This window comes from Tursiops truncatus, chromosome 10 (assembly GCF_011762595.2).
Source record: "Tursiops truncatus isolate mTurTru1 chromosome 10, mTurTru1.mat.Y, whole genome shotgun sequence".
NCBI lineage: Eukaryota > Metazoa > Chordata > Mammalia > Artiodactyla > Delphinidae > Tursiops > Tursiops truncatus.
This window is the reverse complement of record NC_047043.1, coordinates 39806982-39826958: the sequence shown is the minus strand read 5'-3', so window position 1 is coordinate 39826958 and position 19977 is coordinate 39806982. Positions and strand designations below refer to the sequence as shown.

The 19977-nt window shown below is 55.8% G+C and overlaps 1 protein-coding gene, 1 long non-coding RNA gene and 1 pseudogene across 12 annotated transcripts in view; 2 read left to right on the top strand and 1 right to left on the bottom strand.

Moving 5' to 3' along the window:
• SYNGAP1 (synaptic Ras GTPase activating protein 1) overlaps positions 1–18253 on the top strand; it is a 31731-nt gene extending 13478 nt beyond the window's left edge. For 2 of the 11 annotated variants that reach the window (XM_033864419.2, XM_073810847.1), the window contains 14 exons: positions 1656–1809; positions 2035–2133; positions 3521–4147; positions 4275–4419; positions 4637–4781; positions 6322–6558; positions 6689–6890; positions 7105–7283; positions 7936–7977; positions 8377–9451; positions 9885–10058; positions 11193–11404; positions 12538–12628; positions 16326–18253. In XM_033864419.2, coding sequence (XP_033720310.1) covers positions 1656–1809; positions 2035–2133; positions 3521–4147; positions 4275–4419; positions 4637–4781; positions 6322–6558; positions 6689–6890; positions 7105–7283; positions 7936–7977; positions 8377–9451; positions 9885–10058; positions 11193–11404; positions 12538–12628; positions 16326–16472 — 3529 coding nt within the window. In that variant the 3' untranslated portion in view covers positions 16473–18253. Of the gene's footprint in view, positions 1–1655; positions 1810–2034; positions 2134–3520; positions 4148–4274; positions 4420–4636; positions 4782–6321; positions 6559–6688; positions 6891–7104; positions 7284–7935; positions 7978–8376; positions 9452–9884; positions 10059–11192; positions 11405–12524; positions 12629–12895; positions 16060–16325 lie in introns of those variants that run through there. The other 9 variants (XR_012334509.1, XR_012334507.1, XR_012334508.1 and 6 more) reach the window with 9 other exon arrangements.
• On the bottom strand, positions 6554–19917 carry LOC117313876 (uncharacterized). The gene is made up of 5 exons (XR_004528452.2): positions 19756–19917; positions 16048–16151; positions 10476–10663; positions 8493–10206; positions 6554–6791 (listed from the first exon to the last, which is right to left on the bottom strand). It is a non-coding gene; the product is annotated as an uncharacterized lncRNA (long non-coding RNA).
• Positions 18554–19577, top strand: LOC101336919 (GTP-binding nuclear protein Ran-like; annotated as a pseudogene).
• Positions 19918–19977: the final 60 nt, after the last annotated feature.

Below are 19977 nucleotides of genomic sequence, written 5' to 3'. Positions count from 1 at the left end.
GGTTTCCCCCTCACCCAGTCCACCCCCCCCCCCCGCCCCAGGGAGAACCCTGTCCTTCCTTTCCCCCCGTGTCTGGCCGCCCCCGGGATGGGGCAGGTAGGGGAGGTTGGGATAGGTGAGTCACACCTTCCCCTCCCCCTTCCCATGTCACCGGAGCTGGATTTGGGGAGGGGGGGTGTGAGGGCCTGGTATTCCTGGCCGCGGGGGCGGGGGGCCGGGGGAGCGTTGTGCTGACGGCAACAGAGCCCAAGATGACGGGGCTGCTATAAATAGCTCCATGGAGGCTCCCACACCCGAGCTCCCCCTCCCGCTTCCCTACTGCTCTCTACTCTTCACCCCCTAGCCGGCTCCGAGCAAACTGTCCTGTGGTCCCGGCCTCCACTCCCCTCAGTTCCTTTCACCTTCTGCCTTCCCTGTGGTCCTGGCCTCCACTCCCCTCAGTGCCTTTCACCTTCTGCCTTCCCTGTGGTCCCGGCCTCCACTCCCCTCAGTGCCTTTCACCTCTGCCCTCCTGCACTAATTTTCCCAAGTTCGTCCCCCCCCCACCCCGTCCCCCACCTCTGTTCCCACATCCAGCTCTCCAGTGGCCTCTCCTCATCTTCTCCCATCCTGTCTTTCTGCGCACACCTTTCCCTCCTCCTTTTCTCCTTCTCGCCTTATCTGTTCTTCCCCAGTCCCCATTTTCAGTCCCTTATCTCCGTTGTCACTCTTCTGCCCAAAATCCTTCTTCTATTTTTTATGATTTTCCCTCACTCTTTCCCATGATTCTGCTAAAACTTGTCCTCTTAGCTCGTTCATTTTTGGATTTATTAAGTGGTTTTTAGGCACTACCTGTGTGCCAAGGCCCAGACCAGCATCTTTGAACTTCTGCTTCTTTCTTTTTAAAATTATTTATTTTATTTATTTATTTTTGGCTGCATTGGATCCCCGTTGCAGTGCGCGGGCTTTCTCTAGTTGGGGAGAGTGGGGGCTGCTCTTCATTGCGGTGTGCCAGCTTCTCATTGCGGTGGCTTCTCTTGTTGCGGAGCACAGGCTCTAGAGCGCAGGCTCAGTAGTTGTGGCACATGGACTCAGTAGTTGTGGCTCACGGGCTCTAGAGTGCAGGCTCAGTAGTTGTGGCACACAGGCTTAGTTGCTCCGCAGCATGTGGGATCTTCCCGGACCAGGGCTTGAACCCGTGTCCCCTGCATTGGCAGGCGGATTCTTAACCACTGCACCACCAGGGAAGCCCCTGTACTTCTGGTTCTTTACTCCCACCTTTTTCCCCTTATACTGAAGCTGTGGTTTTGGCGGGGGAGGTGTCACATAGAAGTCCCACCTAGAAGTGTCCAAGGCCCACCTGTTCTTTTTTTTTTTCTCCCATGGTCCCTTTCTGGGTTGAGATATTTCTAGGTGTCCCCAGTCCTCACAACCCCTTAGGTGGTGGGCTGAGGGGAGGGGATTTCTTAAAGTGTTCTCATTTCTCTCACATCCTTCATGTCCTTCCCCGGGGATAGGCTGGGTTTCTTTCTGTCTGTGTCTGTGTCCATGTGGGAAGTGGGTTTAGGAGCCCCTTTCCCCAGGTCTCCATCCTAGAGTCAGGTTGGCGATGCAAGCCTGTGAGTGTGTAAGCAGAGTGGGGCCCTGATTCTCCCTCCTGGACCCCCGCCTGCTAGGGCCCGGCTGATGCAGAGCTTTAAGGAGTCGCACTCTCACGAGTCCTTGCTGAGTCCTAGCAGTGCGGCCGAGGCCTTGGAGCTCAACCTGGATGAAGATTCCATTATCAAGCCAGTGCACAGCTCCATCCTGGGCCAGGAGTTCTGTTTTGAGGTACTGGGTGTAGGGGGCTGGGGAGGGCCAAAGGGCAGGGGTCATGGAGGGGGAGGGCAGAGAGTCCTGGAGAAAGCGGCAGAGGTGGGGACATCAAGGAAACAGAAGCCTCTGGGGCTGAGAGAAAGGAGGATAGGCCGGGGAGGAAGAGATGGTGATGGACTCTCAGTCCTTGGGAATCATCACCCCTCTAGAGCTCCAACTGACCTCCACACCCCTCTCTAGGTAACAACATCATCAGGAACAAAATGTTTTGCCTGTCGTTCTGCGGCCGAAAGGGACAAATGGATCGAGAATCTACAGCGGGCAGTAAAACCCAACAAGGTATTGGGAGTACAGGGTACACAGACAGCATGGGCAAGGCAAAGGTCAAGCTGCAGGGGAAACTGGGGGCCTAGGGGAGAAGGGGACCAAGGAGGAGGGGACCCCCATTTTCCTCTGAGTCCCCCATTTCTTTTTCCTTTCTTTCTACCTTATGATGTTTCCCTACCATAGAAATCATAGACTTATAGAACTGATGGGGCTCTGGAAGTCCTCTGGTGCATCTTCCCTGCAAGCAGGGATGTCCCACTAACACCCTGACAGGTGGGCGCCCGGGCCCAGCTTGCAGTGTTTCTGCAGGACACATAGATTTGTCAGGTAGATGAGTCTTTAGACCTTGGTTTCCTCTCTGTATGACTGGTAGGAATGGGGTTGAACTACATAATCTATAAGGACCCTTTGGCTCAAAAATTCTGAGTTCGTGTTCTTCCCAGGAGGAATGCTCCCAGTTCCGTGAGCTGTTCTCTTTTTCCCAGTTTCCAGTGAGCTCACAGTCCTCGTGGCCTCCTCTGTGGGAACCCTTGTTTGTCAATGTCCTTCTTAAAAACTAGACCCAAGATGCTGTATGTGATCTGCCCCATGCAGAGTATAAACACCAGGCTCTTTTCACACTGCAGCATCACCTGAGCCTCACTGGTCATTGTCATCCTCCAGGCCCTTTTCACACTAACTGTATAGTCTCACCTGCTGCATTTATGCATATTTTGCAATTATCTTCCGATTGTCTTTAAAGGACTCCTCAGTTATCCTGTTCAAATTCCACCTTAATATTTTGGGTTTATTATTCTAGCTTTCAAAATCTTTTCTCAGTACGAATTCTGTCGTCTGATGTATGAGCTCCCTCTGTATCAGTTTCCTGTGGCTGCTGTAACAAATTACCACTCTCTGGATTGCTTAACACAACAGAAATTTATTCTCTGACAGTTCAGGAGATTGGAAGTCAAAAATCAAGGTGTCAGCAGGGCCTTGCTCCCTCAGAAGCTCTAGGAAGAATCCTCCCTTGTCCCTTCATATCTTCTGGTGGTTGCCGGCAGTCTCAGGCATCCCTTGACTTCTTGCTGCATCTGTGCACTTTCTGCCTTCATCTTCATATGGTCATCTCCCCTCCTGTGTCTCTGGTCTCCAAATTTCCCTCTCTGTATAGACCCCAGTCATTGGATTTAGGGTCCACCCTCATCCAGTACGACCATGTCTTAAGTGACTATAGTCACTTAATGTGACTATGAAATATGAATTCTGGGGTGACACGGTTTAATCCCGCACATGCCTTCTCAGCCCTGTGATTGCTGGTGTCGGAGACTATCTGGCTTTTTCACCGTCTCTCCTCTTTTGGTGTCTCTGTCTCTCTGTCCCTTCCCCTTCATCTGCCGCACCCGCCCTACCCTGGCAGGACAACAGCCGCCGGGTGGACAACGTGTTGAAGCTGTGGATCATAGAGGCACGGGAACTGCCCCCCAAGAAGCGGTACTATTGCGAGCTCTGCCTGGATGATATGCTGTATGCACGCACCACCTCCAAGCCCCGCTCGGCCTCGGGGGACACCGTCTTCTGGGGCGAGCACTTCGAGTTCAACAACCTGCCAGCCGTCCGGGCCCTGCGGCTGCACCTGTACCGTGACTCAGACAAAAAGCGCAAGAAGGACAAGGCGGGCTATGTCGGCCTGGTGACTGTGCCTGTGGCCACCCTGGCTGGGCGCCACTTCACAGAGCAGTGGTACCCCGTGACCCTGCCGACAGGCAGTGGGGGCTCCGGGGGTATGGGGGGCTCGGGAGGGGGAGGGGGCTCAGGGGGTGGCTCAGGGGGCAAGGGCAAAGGAGGTTGCCCGGCTGTGCGGCTGAAAGCGCGTTACCAGACAATGAGCATCCTGCCCATGGAGCTGTATAAGGAGTTTGCAGAGTACGTCACCAACCATTATCGGATGCTGTGTGCGGTGTTGGAACCCGCCCTGAATGTCAAGGGCAAGGAGGAGGTCGCCAGCGCGCTGGTTCACATCCTGCAGAGTACGGGCAAGGCCAAGGTGAGTACTGGGCCCTCAGGACAAGGTGACCTGGGAGTGCACACTCGGGATAGTAAGGGTAGGGCACATCTGTCTTCATCAGCTTGGGTTGGACAGAGGCTGACCCTTGGCTTTTCCTGGCCCCCAGGACTTCCTTTCAGACATGGCCATGTCCGAGGTGGACCGGTTCATGGAACGGGAGCACCTCATATTCCGTGAGAACACGCTCGCCACTAAAGCCATAGAAGAGTACATGAGACTGATTGGTCAGAAATACCTCAAGGATGCCATCGGTATGGCCTACCCACAGGTGTTCTTCCTAAACCTGCCAGATGCCCACCCCAGCCCTAAGTGTAGCTACTCCAGACCCCAAGTCCACCCTGCCTCAGCTTGATGCTTCTGGGCCCAGAGTCCCCTCCAACCTGATTCCGAGATTCCCCAAACCTTGGCAGCCCCTGTCCCTGCCCTTCGAAAGTGTGACCGCCCTCCGCTGTGCCCCCATCTCCACAGGGGAATTCATCCGTGCTCTGTATGAATCTGAGGAGAACTGTGAGGTGGACCCCATCAAGTGCACGGCGTCCAGTCTGGCAGAGCACCAGGCCAACCTGCGGATGTGCTGTGAGTTGGCCCTGTGCAAGGTGGTCAACTCCCATTGGTGAGACTGGGAACCCTGGGTTGGGGGGACAGGGTTGGGGGAGTCGTGTGTTCATCTGTTCATCCATCTGTCCATCTTCAAAGAGGACTGAGCACCAGTTATGGGCAAAGCATTGTACTTGGTGCTGTAGAGCAGACAGAGAGCCATGAGGCTTGGCCCCTGCCCTCAGAGGACCTGCACCAGAATGAGTAGGGACAGATTAGATACACAGAAAGCCACAGAACGGTACAGTATGTGTTAAGTTCCAAGTGAGGGTACCCCCTCCTCACACCTCCGCAATGCAACACAAGGTCAGAGAAGGCAGATCTTTGACTGAGATAAGCAGGGAAGGCTTCGTGGAGGAGGTGCCCCCACGGCTGTGCTTGGAAGACTAGGTCAGGTTCTGATGTATAGATATGGTGGGCTGAGAAGACGTTTCGGGAGAAGGCTGTGGAACAGGCCCACGCGTGAAGGTGAGAGGTCCTGGGACAGCAGGCAGAGGTAGTTTAGTGGAGTGTGTGGCTCACAGTGGAGAGTGATGGGAGACGTGTCTGGACAGGGCGAGGAGAGTTAGAATCTGAAGGCCTCCGCTGCCAGGTAAAGGAGTTGGAGCTCATTGGTAGGTCGTGGGATGCCAAGCAGTATCATGATTGAGAAGGTTAATTCTTAAATGGAGGTGGGTGTGGCAGGTGGCTGGAGTAGGGACAATGAAGTCCAGACTAGTTGGGGATTGTTGTTAATGGTTCAGGCATGGAAATCATAGCCTGAGTCAGGATGGTAGCAGGAAAAGTAGAAAGGGGCTGCTGTAAGGACCCTCTGCGGAAAGGATCACCAGGAGTCATTGGGTAATTGGAAAGGAGGGGGCATGTCTGTGGGGAGCAAGGACAACTCCCAAGGCCATGAGGCTGGTGGTTGGGAGACCACGGTGGCCTCACTGACAGAACTGGGGAGTCAGGAGAGGGAGCCCAGTGGAGGTTGGAGATGTGGGGAGCGATGCTGAGCTCACTTTACACCAGTTAGAGTTTAAGGTGTCAATGGGACATTGAAGAGGAGGACCAGGGAGGTGGGAAGAGTGAGCTCTGAGCCATTCCAGGGACTGGGGATCATGCCTGGGACACCTCCATCCCCATTTCCCTGGAATCCAGAAGAGTTGGGGGGTCCGAGCTCCCTGTACCTCGAGTGACCCTCCATCTCTCTCCCATCTCTGTCTCTCCCTGGTGTCTTTCTTCTCCTCCTCTCCTTGTCTCTCTCACACTTGCCCCTGTCTCTCTCCCGCGTGTCCCTCTCCCCTCACCTCCTCTCCCCTGCATTCTCTCTCCCTACCCTGTCTGTCCCCTCTGTCCCCTCTGCCATAGCCCTCTTTCTCCAGCAGCCTCCTGTCCTCCTCCTGCGCTCCCGCCCTCCCTCCCTCCCTGTCGCTCTCACCTCTGTGAGGGTTCCACACCCTCACCTCCTTCCACCCCCCTCAGCATGTTCCGTGGAAGCTGAGGGTCTCTGGGGCTCAGTCCCGGTCTCTCTCTTTCTCTCTCTCTCTCTCTGTCTCCCCACCCCGTCCCCTCAGCGTGTTCCCGAGGGAGCTGAAGGAGGTGTTTGCGTCTTGGCGGCTGCGCTGCGCAGAGAGGGGCCGGGAGGACATCGCAGACCGGCTGATCAGCGCCTCGCTCTTCCTGCGCTTCCTCTGCCCGGCCATCATGTCACCCAGTCTCTTTGGGCTCATGCAGGAGTACCCAGATGAGCAGACCTCGCGAACCCTCACCCTCATCGCCAAGGTCATCCAGAACCTGGCCAACTTTTCCAAGTGAGGGAAGCCTCAGGCTGGGTGTCAGACGGGGCTGGAGTGGGCAGGAAGGGTCTCCCGAGTCCCTAGAGACAGGCGTGGGTTGGAGGCTTTCTGGGTGTGACCTGTACCTTCTGGATGCTTTGGCCAGGTTTACCTCAAAGGAGGACTTTCTGGGCTTCATGAACGAGTTTCTGGAGCTGGAGTGGGGTTCCATGCAGCAGTTCCTGTACGAGATCTCCAACCTGGACACACTGACCAATAGCAGTAGCTTTGAGGGTTACATCGACCTGGGCCGAGAGCTCTCCACGCTGCACGCCCTGCTCTGGGAGGTGCTGCCCCAGCTCAGCAAGGTGAGCATAGGCCCCTTGGCCCGTCCTCAGGTCGCCAGAGGCTCCTGTGGCCCGGAGACCACCCCCTGCGCAGATTCTTCCCCCCTCCTGTTCCCAGACATGTCACTGCCACTTCCAATGCCACTTCCCCAGCTCAGACTCCTTCTACCTGAACTCTCTGAGGCTCCCTTAAAGCTGGGCTGTTAGCCCCCAGGTAATAGCCTCCCCATTCCAGGAAGCCCTCCTGAAGCTGGGCCCACTGCCCCGGCTCCTCAACGACATCAGCACAGCTCTGAGGAACCCCAACATCCAACGGCAGCCAAGCCGTCAGAGCGAGCGGCCCCGGCCTCAGCCTGTGGTGCTGCGGGGCCCTTCGGCCGAGATGCAGGGCTACGTGATGCGGGACCTCAACAGGTGAGCACCCAGGACCCCAGGCCTGTGCCCTAGGCGCCCTTATGCTTCTGTCCTGGATACACTCCACTGGGCCCCATGTGCCTTTCTCGAGGGCTTGAAAGAAAGGAAAGAGAAGCGTTTTCTCAGAGAAAACGGTAAGGAGACAGGTCCAGTCAGTAGTTAGCTGCAAGCCAGAGGGAGCAAGGAATGTAGAGCCCCCCAAAACATGCTGAGATTCCGCCAGCTCCAGCCTGGCATAAGCTTAGGAGGTCCCTCTCCCTGCTCAGAGCTGGTGTTCAGCCTGTACAGTTGGACCAGCCACCTGGTGTCAGAACATTCAGGTAGCTCTGTATTAGTTGGTAAAGCAGCACCATCCCCAGCCCCGCCACCAGCACCCCTCAGACCTTGCCCCGATTCAGCACTACAGCAGTAGCCCCTGGACCCCACCCCGCAGAGCCTCCCCACCACAGCCTCCAGGCTGGGAGGCGCACAGATCCGCAGCTGCCGCTCGTTGTTTTGATGACCATCCTGCTCATTCCTCTGCCCGCATCTCTCCCTCCATGATACCATACCCATCCCACCATCCCCGCCTCTCCTTCCACACATCCCCAACTTCCACCTGCCTCTCTCCTTCTCTCTGTCTGTGCTCGTCCCTCTTCCCATCTCTCTCCAGCTCCATCGACCTTCAGTCCTTCATGGCTCGAGGCCTCAACAGGTGAGGGGCTCTCCCCTCCCCCGCCCTCTCCTCTCCTGTCTGCTCCCCCGCCAACCCCGACTCCAGTGGCCATCACCTCCCTCCGCTCCTCTTCTCCTCCATGCGCCCTCATCTCCTCCACATCTGCCCAGACCTGCCCCTCATGCCTCCTCCTGCTGCCCCATCTCCCCTTCTCCAGGCCTCCCTCCCTTCCCGGAGGGGCCCTGTCCCATCCTATTTCCTTCGCATCCCCTCCCATCCCCCCAGCCTGCCTGCCCTCTCCCGAGCTGCAAACGTCAGCTCTCAGCCCTTCCCTGCGGGTCCCACTCTTCACCCCAGGCCTATGCTGGACCACAGAGGCTCTACTGCTAGTAGCCTGGGTCTTACCTCCCACTCGTGTGCCCGCTTCCCTTCCTGCAGCTCTATGGACATGGCTCGCCTCCCCTCCCCAACCAAGGAAAAGCCCCCCCCACCGCCGCCTGGTGGGGGGAAAGACCTGTTCTATGTCAGCCGCCCACCCCTGGCCCGGTCCTCACCTGCGTACTGCACGAGCAGCTCGGACATCACAGAACCGGAGCAGAAGATGCTGAGTGTCAACAAGAGCGTCTCCATGCTGGACCTGCAGGGTGATGGGCCCGGTGGCCGCCTCAACAGCAGCAGTGTGTCCAACCTGGCAGCCGTAGGGGACCTGCTGCACTCGAGCCAGGCCTCCCTGACTGCGGCGTTGGGGCTGCGGCCCGCACCTGCTGGCCGCCTCTCCCAGGGGAGCGGCTCATCCATCACGGCGGCCGGCATGCGTCTCAGCCAGATGGGCGTCACCACGGACGGTGTCCCTGCCCAGCAACTGCGCATACCCCTCTCCTTCCAGAATCCTCTCTTCCACATGGCTGCTGATGGGCCAGGCCCCCCAGGGGGCCACGGAGGGGGCGGAGGCCACGGTCCACCCTCCTCCCATCACCACCATCACCACCATCACCACCACCGAGGTGGAGAGCCCCCAGGGGACACCTTCGCCCCATTCCATGGCTATAGCAAGAGCGAAGACCTCTCCTCAGGGGTCCCCAAGCCCCCCGCTGCTTCCATCCTCCACAGCCACAGCTACAGTGATGAGTTTGGACCCTCTGGCACTGACTTCACCCGTCGGCAGCTCTCACTCCAGGACAACCTGCAGCACATGCTGTCTCCTCCCCAGATCACCATTGGTCCCCAGAGGCCCGTTCCCCCAGGGCCTGGAGGTGGGAGCGGCGGTGGGGGCAGCAGCGGGGGTGGCGGGGGCCAGCCGCCTCCATTGCAGAGGGGCAAGTCTCAGCAGTTGACAGTCAGCGCTGCCCAGAAACCCCGGCCGTCCAGCGGGAACCTGTTGCAGTCGCCGGAGCCAAGTTATGGCCCTGCCCGTCCGCGGCAGCAGAGCCTCAGCAAAGAGGGCAGCATTGGGGGCAGCGGGGGCAGCGGCGGCGGAGGGGGTGGGGGGCTCAAGCCCTCCATCACCAAGCAGGTAGGTGGGGGTGGGAGGAAGGCCGGAGGGGTGAAGAGCAGGGAGGGAAGAAGGAAACGGGTTGGGGGAGTGGTAGAACAGAGACTGTGGTTTGAAGTTACAATTTTCTCACTTCCCTTCATTCATTAAACAAATGTTCATAGAGGGCTTGCTTTGGCGCCACGTGCTGTTCTAGGCACTGTGCACTTGGCATTGAACGACAGACAAAACTCCCTGCCCTCATGGGGCTCCTGAGGGGAGATATGATGAATAACTAATATAGCTTTCACGAGGTGATGGGTGCTAGTGCAGGGGACAGGCTGGGGACTCTCATCTAGTGTGGGGGACAGGAAGGGGACTCTCGTCTCTTTGGGCAGTGCTCCCTCCCTCTAAAAGCACTCTGCCTCCTCCCACCTTCCCTCTCTCCTTCTGCCCCCACCTCGCCCCGTCCCAGCATTCTCAGACGCCATCCACACTGAACCCCACGATGCCAGCCTCCGAGCGAACGGTGGCCTGGGTCTCCAACATGCCTCATCTGTCAGCTGACATCGAGAGCGCCCACATCGAACGGGAAGAGTACAAGCTCAAGGAATACTCGAAGTCCATGGACGAGAGCCGGCTGGATAGGGTACGCAGGGCTCTCCCTGCCCCAAACCCCGTCTTACCCTTTACCCACAGGGAAGGCTTCTAGTCCCTTCCAAGGGCAACATCTGTGGTCAGGTAGTTACGATGAAAAAGAAAGGACAAAGACCCGATGTCTTCTCCTGAGAAGCCCTCTGTCAGGGGAGGCCAGATACAGTCCATTGAAAAACCCATTTCAACTGTGTTATTTTGGGTTACACACATCATAGACCGTCTGGGGAAAAGCATGCTCTATATTAGGCTGTCTCTGTGTTCTTCCCTGGGGAGAACATGTTGAAGCCCTGGCTCCTGTGACTTCTCAGACTTCTCAGGAAGAAGTCAGGGGAAGGTACTTCACTAGCAGTGGGAGCTGTACATTGGGCGAGGGGCAGAGTGGTCGTACCAGGACCCATGCATGGCTTACCCAGTCACTGTTCCGTGGGCATCGGTGACAGAGGGTTGGTGGTTAGGGGGAGGGTGGTGTGTATTGGCCCACGTGTGGAAAGACTGTCCAGACTCTCAGCTGGTGGTGGTCCCGAGCAAAAGTCAGCAGGAGCTCTGGCCTTCACACACTTAGCAGAAAGTTCCTTGGGAGCCGTTGCTGCGAGGACCCTGAAGAAGAGGGTAGCTACAGGGTTAGATTATATATACAGAATACATGACTGCAACTTGGGGAAGCAGAGAGGCTTTTGGGGAGAAGTGGTCTCTGAGCAAAGGAAAATGTTGGGATTGATGTAGATGGACTTGAGCTAAGAGAATCTTTAGGCCTTATAATAAATTATTTCCAGCACCATTTAACAAGCTGAGGCCAAAATGCATTCCACGTGTGTCCATGAGTCTGTCCAGGCTCCTGTGTGGGTCCTCCTGTGTCCAGATGCACATGTGAGGGCATGTGTGTACCTCTAGGGTGGGGGAGTCCACCATTTTGCTCCATCTTGAGGGAGCCTCAGCCCCACGGAAGGGCCTTCTTAAAGGCCAGTTGTGTGTGTGTGTATGACCAACAGGCAGAGAAGGGCTGGAGGAGGCTGGTGGGGTGTCCCTCACCACATGGTGGCTGTGCTTGGCAGGCAGGGGTACAGGCTGGGTGGTGGGGTCAGGCACAGCCCCCCTCACAGTGCGGGGTCGTGTGCCCGGCGGGCAGGTGAAGGAGTATGAGGAGGAGATCCACTCACTGAAGGAGCGGCTGCACATGTCCAACCGGAAGCTGGAAGAGTATGAGCGGAGGCTGCTGTCCCAGGAAGAACAGACCAGCAAAATCCTGATGCAGTATCAGGCCCGGCTGGAACAGAGCGAGAAGAGGCTAAGGCAGCAGCAGGCAGAGAAGGACTCACAGATCAAGAGCATCATTGGCAGGTGAGGGGCGGCCCGGGGAGGAGTGGCAAGGGAGAGCCTGAGGCTGAAGAGGGCCAGCGAGCTCCCCCCAGCCCCCAACCACCATCCCCCATCCCCCAACGCAGGACACCAGGAGGAAAGCCCACCACCTTCCTCCCAGGGTTGTCACCCACTCCGTCATCACCAGATGGAGAGAAACCTCCCGCTTAGTGCATTAAATATCCCTTTACTAAACCCTGATCTCTCTCCTAGTAGAGTAACTTCTGAAGCCCTTGGAAAATGTACCTCTTACTGTCCAACCATCTCTCTCTGTCTGGACCTGGCCTAGCCTGGGACTCCCCCACTGGTTATTCTCAACTCAGCCTGTAATGTTCACCCCAAATCTAAGCAGGGGTCCCTTGGCCATGGTAGCCCCTGACTGTCCCATCCTGGGCCCACCCTCCTCTGCAGCCGTGGAAAGGTATTCCATCAGAAAGTAAATGATGCTTGTTATAGCCTGTGCTCTGTCAAGCCCTGGGCTCCAAGGAGGTGCCTCAACAAGGGGATCAGTTAGCTTGAGAACTGGGTAGGACCCCCACTCCAACCAGAGCCAGCTCCATTTCCACGCATTCTAAATGTATTTTTGAGTAAGATTAATTAGAAGAAAAAGGTTTGACTGGAAACCTTTTTGAAAACCACTGCTTTGATATCCTTTATGAGAAGTTACCTTGAGAATCTTCACAGAAGGCAGGGAGAGTCCGGGAATTATGATTGTAGAGACCCCTCTTGGGCGAGGGGTGTCTAGGGGCTGCCCTGGAGATGGCCTGGTTTCGGTGAGGTGGGGTGGGGGATGGAGAAGCCAGGTCTTCAGCCACAGGGTCTGAGGGACGGCACGGTCCTGAGTGGGAGCGCAGAGGGCCGGGGTGCCTGGTGGTAGGTAGGGGGTCTCTGAGGCACAGAAACCCGTACTTAGCAGGGAGATGCGAGCGTCCCTGAAAGGAAGGTGAATGACAGGGCGTCTTTTGGAGTCAGAACAATGGAGGGATTCTAAGCGCGGGGGAGAAGGATGCCCAAGGCTTTTCCAGAGAGCTGTGGGGTTCCCCGGGATCATGAGCTCCCCAGGCAGGCTCCGCGCCCGTGCCCGCCACTAACCCCACTGAAGCCCGTCCCTTCAGGCTGATGCTGGTGGAGGAGGAGCTGCGCCGGGAGCACCCCGCCATGGCTGAGCCGCTGCCCGAACCCAAGAAGAGGCTGCTCGACGCTCAGGTGGAAATTACAATGTCATTTATCTTCTCCGTGTCCCATCCCCATCCATCCCACTGTCCTTCGTGCAGTCACTGCACCAGCCACCCCAGCCCCATCGCCATCCGTCTCTCCCATTGTTCTCCGTTTGTCCACTGGCTGCTCCCGGCAGCCCCCAAGCGACCCCATTTTCATCCCATTGTCTGTGCCTTTGTCACTCCCAGCAGTGTCAGCCCCCCTCCCCTGCCGTGCCTCCCCACCCTGCCTTTCCCACTTCTGTTTGCGTTTCAGGACCTTCTACCAGAACCTCAGACCCCACCAAGTTCCTGGACCCCTGCCCCTGCTGGGCCCACCCCTGTGTGAGTCAGGGAGTTTGGCCTCCTCTGAGCTCCTCTTGGGACAGGAGGGCCAGAGGCTGCAGTTTGCTAGAACAGAACCCAGGGCAGTAGGAGCGCTAGTGTCCTCAGGCTCCGGCTGGTGCCCTGGGGACTTGGGGTACTCGTCACCGCTGTTCTCTGGGCCCCCCAATCCCCATCACTCCTTGACAGCCGCCACTGGGTCTCCTCTTCCCGACTCCTCAGATCCTGAAAGCCCCCTGTCCTGTAAGCTCTCCCTTCCTTCCCTCGGTGTTGAAGGCTTAGCCACCTTCTTTGGCCTGCCTCTCCCTGTGGTCCTCACTCCTGACTGGCCTCTCCAGCTCCTGGCTGCTCGCCCTCTCTCTCACCAGCCAACCTTTAGGACCTCCCTCCTGCCCCCTTAACCCCTCGTTCTCCCCCAATTCTGCTCACTTCCCACCCATGCTCCTCTTTCCTCTGCTCTGACCTCCAGGCTTCCCCCCCAGCACCACCAAGGCTCCTGACCCCATGACCCCACTCTCTCCCCCTGCAGCTCCTCATCAGGTAATTCTCCTGGTTCCGCTTTGACCACGGGCGGAGGACACAGGGGGAGGTGACTCCGGACCACTGCAGGTTGGTCGTGAAGCCCACTCCCCTCTGACTCTCCGGAGCCTCTCCCCTGCTCACTGCTGCCCCCCACACCCGAGGACCTCTACAGGCCCGACCCTCCGGACACCTCCTGCACAGACCTGTCTCCCCAGGCATTGTCCCAAGAGCACTTCCTGCCGCCTCCCAGAACTCCTGACCAGTACCAAGCACCTTACCCTAGATGGCCCGCACATCCCCCAGATCACACTCCCCTTCCTACACACCTCCCCGTGGCCTCCTCCTGACTCTCAGTCCTCCTCCTCTACCTCTCCAGTGTATGTCTGTCACCCCCCATTTCACCAAAGCGTCCTTGGGGGTTGGGATGTTGGGGTCAGGGTTTGTTAAAGGGGTGGTGGTGATGCTGGGTTGGGGGCCCCTGGCTAAAGGGGCTGTGCTGGCTGCAGCAGGTAGGCTGGGGTTTCCTCTTCCTTCTCCCACACCTTGGTTCTGTAGAGAGCCCTCCTTCCTCCCACCCCTCACCTGTTTCTCTCTCTTTCTCCTTCCTTACATCTGTGAGGTAGAAGGCATCTGGGGTTCCTATTCAGCCCCATTGGGTGGGAATTAAGAGTGGGTAATTAATTAAGGGAGACTTTGGGGTGCTGGGAAAGGATGCTGTTCAGATGTCGGGACAGTAAGGGTGAGTGGAGCAAGGAGGAGCGAGAAAGGAACCTTGACAGATGTTAGGATGTGGACTGGTGCATGTGGCATTGGGAGTTGGAAGTGGGGGGAGGTGTCCTCCTAAATAAGATCGTGGGCTCTGTAGCCATGTTGATTCCAGGCAGAGATGCCAGAACCAGCAGATTAAATAACCTCTCGTCAGTGCTTACAGCCCTGGGCTGCTAATGTCACTCACTCCCCCTCTCCCGCCACCCAGTGGCCTTGCTGGACACAGAATCCTACCTGAAAAGCCAGTAAATGGGAAGCAGTCAGCCACTGACATCACTTCTGAGATGCTTTATTTTCTGCGGGATTGATCTGCAGTGGGCAGTGTCTCCTCACACTGTAATTTTAACTCTCTGCCTGCCCGGCCTCTCTGTCAAAGTAGTTGGTGAGTTAAAAACAGATGCTGCAAGGCACCAGGGGACCTCACCATTTAAAGGACTCCTGTGGTGAATTCTTTTGTAAAGTGAATAATGGCACCCTAATTTATCTCCTTTCTAAATTTGGGTCCATGGGGGTGTTGGGGGCATGCCTGTGTGCTGTTGCCAGCAGACAAGCAGAGGGAAGGGAATCTGAGGTTTCCTTCCCCTGCTCTCCTGCCACACTCAGGATACCCTACCAGACAGGATTTCCTCTCTTGCTGGCTGTGGAAAGTGTGGGAGAGGCAAGCTAAGAGGGTGGCTTTGCTTAAATCTTGGGTTTGGGTGACCTTTTGAGAGATGAGGAGAGGTGACCTGGGAGCCTCTGCTTGGAGTGTTTTTATATCTTTTAGAGATTCTGTCAGACACAGCTAGGTTGCCAGGATTCAGTGCCCTATGGTCCAGGAAATAATTTGGACACATTCTCTAAACCCCTTTCAGGTATTGGTCCCTCTGCAACTCAGCCATTAACATAAAAATTAATTATGTGCCTGTATTTTTAAAAGCCTAAGCAAGCAACCCAAAGTGTAGAACACATGGCTTTCTTCTCCTCTCCCAGCAGAGGAACAGAAGCCAGAGCTGAGGCGAGGAGCCAGGAGTTGGTCCAGGAGGGGTAGGAAGGGGTAGAATAGGACCAGGGGTGGGAGTAGGGTTTGGTACCCCTCACCCTCTAACTGGGAGCCCAGGGTGAGGGAATGAAAGGAGCGTGGGGGTGGAAAGGAATGAAGCCCTTCTGTTTCCTGGGGATGCAGAGCTCGGGGCATGCTGCGTCTCTGCAGAAGCTCCTAGTCCTTACCTTCCTGCCGTTATTGTGAGCGAGAGGCGGCCCCTCCCACAGTGTTTTCTCCTTCCCACATCACTTCCCTGAATCACCTTCCTTTCCCCCCAGTACAGTTAAACCTCTCTAATTTGGAATGTTATATTTGAGAAGCTGGCCACTGTGAATAAGTGACAAAACTGAATGACAGTGTCTATTTAATGAAATGCATGTCTTCATACTATATACAGTAAGTAGAACTCAATGAACGAGGCTTTCCCACTTGAGGCCCTCAGGGAGCATGTGTTAATGAGTAGATAGGATTGAAAAGTCTGTTTTCTGGTATAGGTTAAATATTCCCTCCCACATACACGTTTCCACTATTAATTTTGCTTAGCACACCCTTTCTTCACAGATAAAGGAAAACTCAAGCCTAGTTTTTGTTCAAATTATGAAAAAAAATCCCAAATCCATGGGGGTTTGGATTAATGAGGTTTTGCTGTACTGCTTCCCCTTGTTCCCTCTACACAAAGTTCCCACCTCTGATTGGGGGTGGCCTGGGAGGGGGGGCACTGGGCAGGGGAAGATGCAAGGGTTAGGCTGGGGGTGAGATAGGAAACTTACTTCTTGTGAACTGGGTTCCTGATGTGACTCCCTGGGTTGAAGGCCCCTGTTAGGAGTCAGGGGTGAGATTCTCTTCTCCCTGATCCCAGAAGATGTAACTTCTCCTACAGGTGAGAAACAAAGGAGGAGGATGCGGGTGGGGGTGTCCTGGGGGAAGGGGGTGGGATGTGGTTTGTGGAGTGGGCCAGCTCTGGGGGAGGCCACTGCTAGGGAGCTGGCACCCAGGCCCCCGCGAAGCGTCTCAATAAGTCCGCGCTCTCCTCTTTGGTGTCTTGCAGGAGAGGCAGCTTCCCCCCTTGGGTCCAACAAACCCGCGTGTGACGCTGGCCCCACCTTGGAACGGCCTGGCCCCCCCAGCCCCACCTCCCCCACCCCGGCTGCAGATCACTGAGAACGGCGAGTTCCGAAACACCGCAGACCACTAGCGCACCTTGCATCACAGACTTCCTTCTCCCTCCCTGTGCACCCCACCTTGGAACGGCACCAACCACCAGGACTGGACGTCGCCGAGGGACAGCGGGATTGCCTCCCTGAATGCCTCGCTGGGGGGCACCAGTCCCCCACCCCCACTGCACCATTTCCAGGAGGGAGAGCAGGGACCCTCAGCTGCTCCCTTTTCCTTCCTGTTGGGGTGCTTCCCCCTGTGACCCCCAGGAACCCTTGCCCCAGGACACCACCTACCCCACACAGACCCCTTCACTCCGGGGTGCTATCCCCATCCTCTGCCTCATCGTTCCCCTGAGCACTGGGGGACAGACCCTCACCCCACCGTGGGGGTGCGGCACCTCCAAACTTTCAACTTCAGGGTGATTTTTTAGCAGTAACCAGAGCTGACAATCTAACTCCCCTCCACCGCCCCATTTTGGCCTCCCCTGTCCCCCTTGTTATGGGGAGGGGACCCCAGGTGAGGGGGCCCTATTACCCCTTGATTTCTCAGGAGCGTCTGGGGGGGCTCAGCACGCACAAACTCCTTCTCCTCCTACCACTCTTAAATTTACTCCCTCCCCACCCAGAACCCAGATGGGGTGGAGGGGCCACCGGGGCAGGGAGGGGGTGGCAAGGGGGGAATGGGAGTTGTCTCCCCTTCTTCCCATACCTGATCTGCTCTTGGCTGGTCCCAGAGCGGGGTGAGGGGGCTTGTGCCCCCCCCTCCCCCAGTGTGTTGGGTGGGGCGGAATTGAGGTTTGGGGGAGGGGTTAGGGTTTAGGAGCGGGTGTATGTTGGGGAGGACAGACTAGTTGATCTGCCCTACCCTGACACACACAGCCCCGCTGCCCCTCCCCTCTCTTTTCTTGGTCTCTACTCCCAGGGGGAGGGGGGAACTTACTCTAGGAAAAGCCATGCCTCTCTCCCCCAGGGTGGGGGGACCTGTGTTGGAGGAGGGGTGTTGGGGGCCCCCTTCCATGACTCTGTCCCCCGGGGGAGGTAGGACAGGGCTGGGCTTCCCTCTCATCCTCCCCCCCCTCCCCAATCTCCCTCCACCTTCCTCCCTCCCGCCAGGTCCACAATTTTTCGGTGTTTCTCTGTACATAGCTCTCTGGCGGGATAGGGGAGGTAGGATGGATGGGGTTTGGTGTGGGTAGGTCACAGGAGGGGAGAAGCCCCTCCTTGGCACCCCCTCTTCCCTGACTGCTGTTCCCTACCCAGCCTTGCCCCCTCATCCCTTCTTGCGTTTGGTATTGAGACTCTTCCCAGACTCGACCCTTCTTTCTTTTGTATGGACAGTTCCCCTTCAGTCCCATCCCACTACACACATACACCCAGCCGGGGCCAAATTTATACTTATATAAAAGTTGTAAATATGTGAAATTTTATCCCTGTGCCCTTTCCTTGCTTTCCCAACCTCAGACCCTACCCCTGGACTCCCTTTCTTCTTCTCTTCTTTGGCTGTTGTAATTATCTGGGGTTTGTACTGTACATATCCAGGGTGTGTGTGTGGGGGCTGGGGGCAACCCCTCTGTACAGAGCTTCCTGGCCCCCTCCCCCTCATGCTTCCCTCCCCCGGCCACCACCTTAAGGGTAGGGAGATGTTCTTCCTACCTGTTTTATTTTGTTTTCACGTTCTCCCTCCCCACCCTACCCCACTCCCAGCCTACTCTATCCCCAGCCACTGTACCTTTTTCTCCACTCCCAGCCCCATTTCCTTTTTTTCTGGAGTGTGTGGTGAAACAGAAAAATCATGTTTAATAAACGGAGATTGTTCTTTTATCGCTGTGCTTACTTTCCTAGGCTGGGACCTCCAGGAGGACCAGCAGGGTGACGAGCTGCTTTTTGAGAGGAAGCTGACAGCCTAGGAGAAACTGTATATCCTTGTGTGGTGCCGTAGTCTTCACCCTAGAATATCGCTGTCCCGACCAGCGAGGAGATTTATTGTTTTAGTTAGAGTAGGGGTTTTGCACTGGCCAAACTTACTCCGTCTATCTCTCCCCTCACCACTGCACCACTTAACCCGAAGGAGTACAGAGGTCAAGGAACAGCAGCATTAAATAAATAAATAAAACATTTTTTTAAAAAAAAAGGAACAGCAGCATTCTCTGATAAAAGATTCCAAGTATACATCTACGTGTACCTTAAAAATAATTACCTAATTGGTAAAACTACATTTGTGAAACATCATCTGACTGGTGAATTTGAGAAGTATGTAGCTACCTTGGGTGTTGAGGTCCATCCCCTTGTATTCCATACCAACAGAGGACCTATTAAGTTCAATGTATGGGATACAGCTGGTCAGGAGAAACTTGGTGGACTGAGAAATGGCTATTATATCCAAGCTCTGTGCCATTATGATGTTTGATGTAATATCGAGAGTTACAAGAACGTGCGTAAGTGGCATACAGATCTGGTACGAGTGTGTGAGAACATCCCCATCGTGTTGTGTGGCAACAAAGTGGATATTAAGGACAGAAAGGTTAAGGCAAAGTCAACTGTCTTCAGCCGAAAGAAGAATCTTCAGTACTATGACATTTCTGCCAAAAGTAACTACAACTTTGAAAAGCCCTTCTCTGGCTTGCTAGAAAACTGATCGGAGACCCTAACTTGGAGTTCGTCGCCATGCCTGCTCTCGCCCCACCAGAGGTGGTCATGGATCCAGCGTTGGCAGCGCAGTACGAGCACGATCTAGAGGTTGCTCAGACAACTGCCCTCCCGGATGAACATGATGACCCGTGAGAAAGTGAAGCTGGAGCCCAGAGTCAGAAGTCTAGTTTTATAGGCAACTGTCCTGTGATGTCGGTGGTGCAGGGTGTTTGCCACTTTATTATATAGCTAAGCAGAACATGTGCTTAATCTTTGGGATGCTGAAGGAGATGAATGGGCTTCGGAGTGAATGTGGCAGTTAAAAAAAAAACAAAAACATTTTTTTTGGGACCTGCATATTTGTGTTTTGGAACACAGTTGTTTCCTCCTTGAGTTTCAAATATAAGAGTGCTACAGTCACATCACAATATTCAGTGGTGGAATCTTGTTTGTCACCGTCATTCCCATTCCTTTTCGTTTAGAATCAGAATAAAGTTGTATTTTAAATATCTAAAAAAAAATTACCTAGAAATGAAGTTTATTTAATTGCTAGAGGAAAAATAAAAATTAGTTTAAATGCTCCCGTGCGGAATGGAGGAAAGAACATGGTGCCTCAGCGATGTGCGGTCCAGCCCCAGGGCCACCACTTGCCATCCTCGGTTTCCCCCGAGGAAACGGGATGGAAACACCTACCTCGCTGGTGGCGGAGCCCGAGGGATACAAGGTGATGCGGTCAATACGTAGCCCATACAGTAAGTACCCGCTTAATCTCGCCTTCTCAGCACCTACTAGAGGCGGGGGCTAAGTTTAATCACGGGAGCGCACGCCCACCCTTTCTGCGGCCCGGCTGGGGCCAGCGGCTTCTCGCCAGCACCGCCTTCTCACCCGCGCAACCAATCAACATGAGGCTTGTAG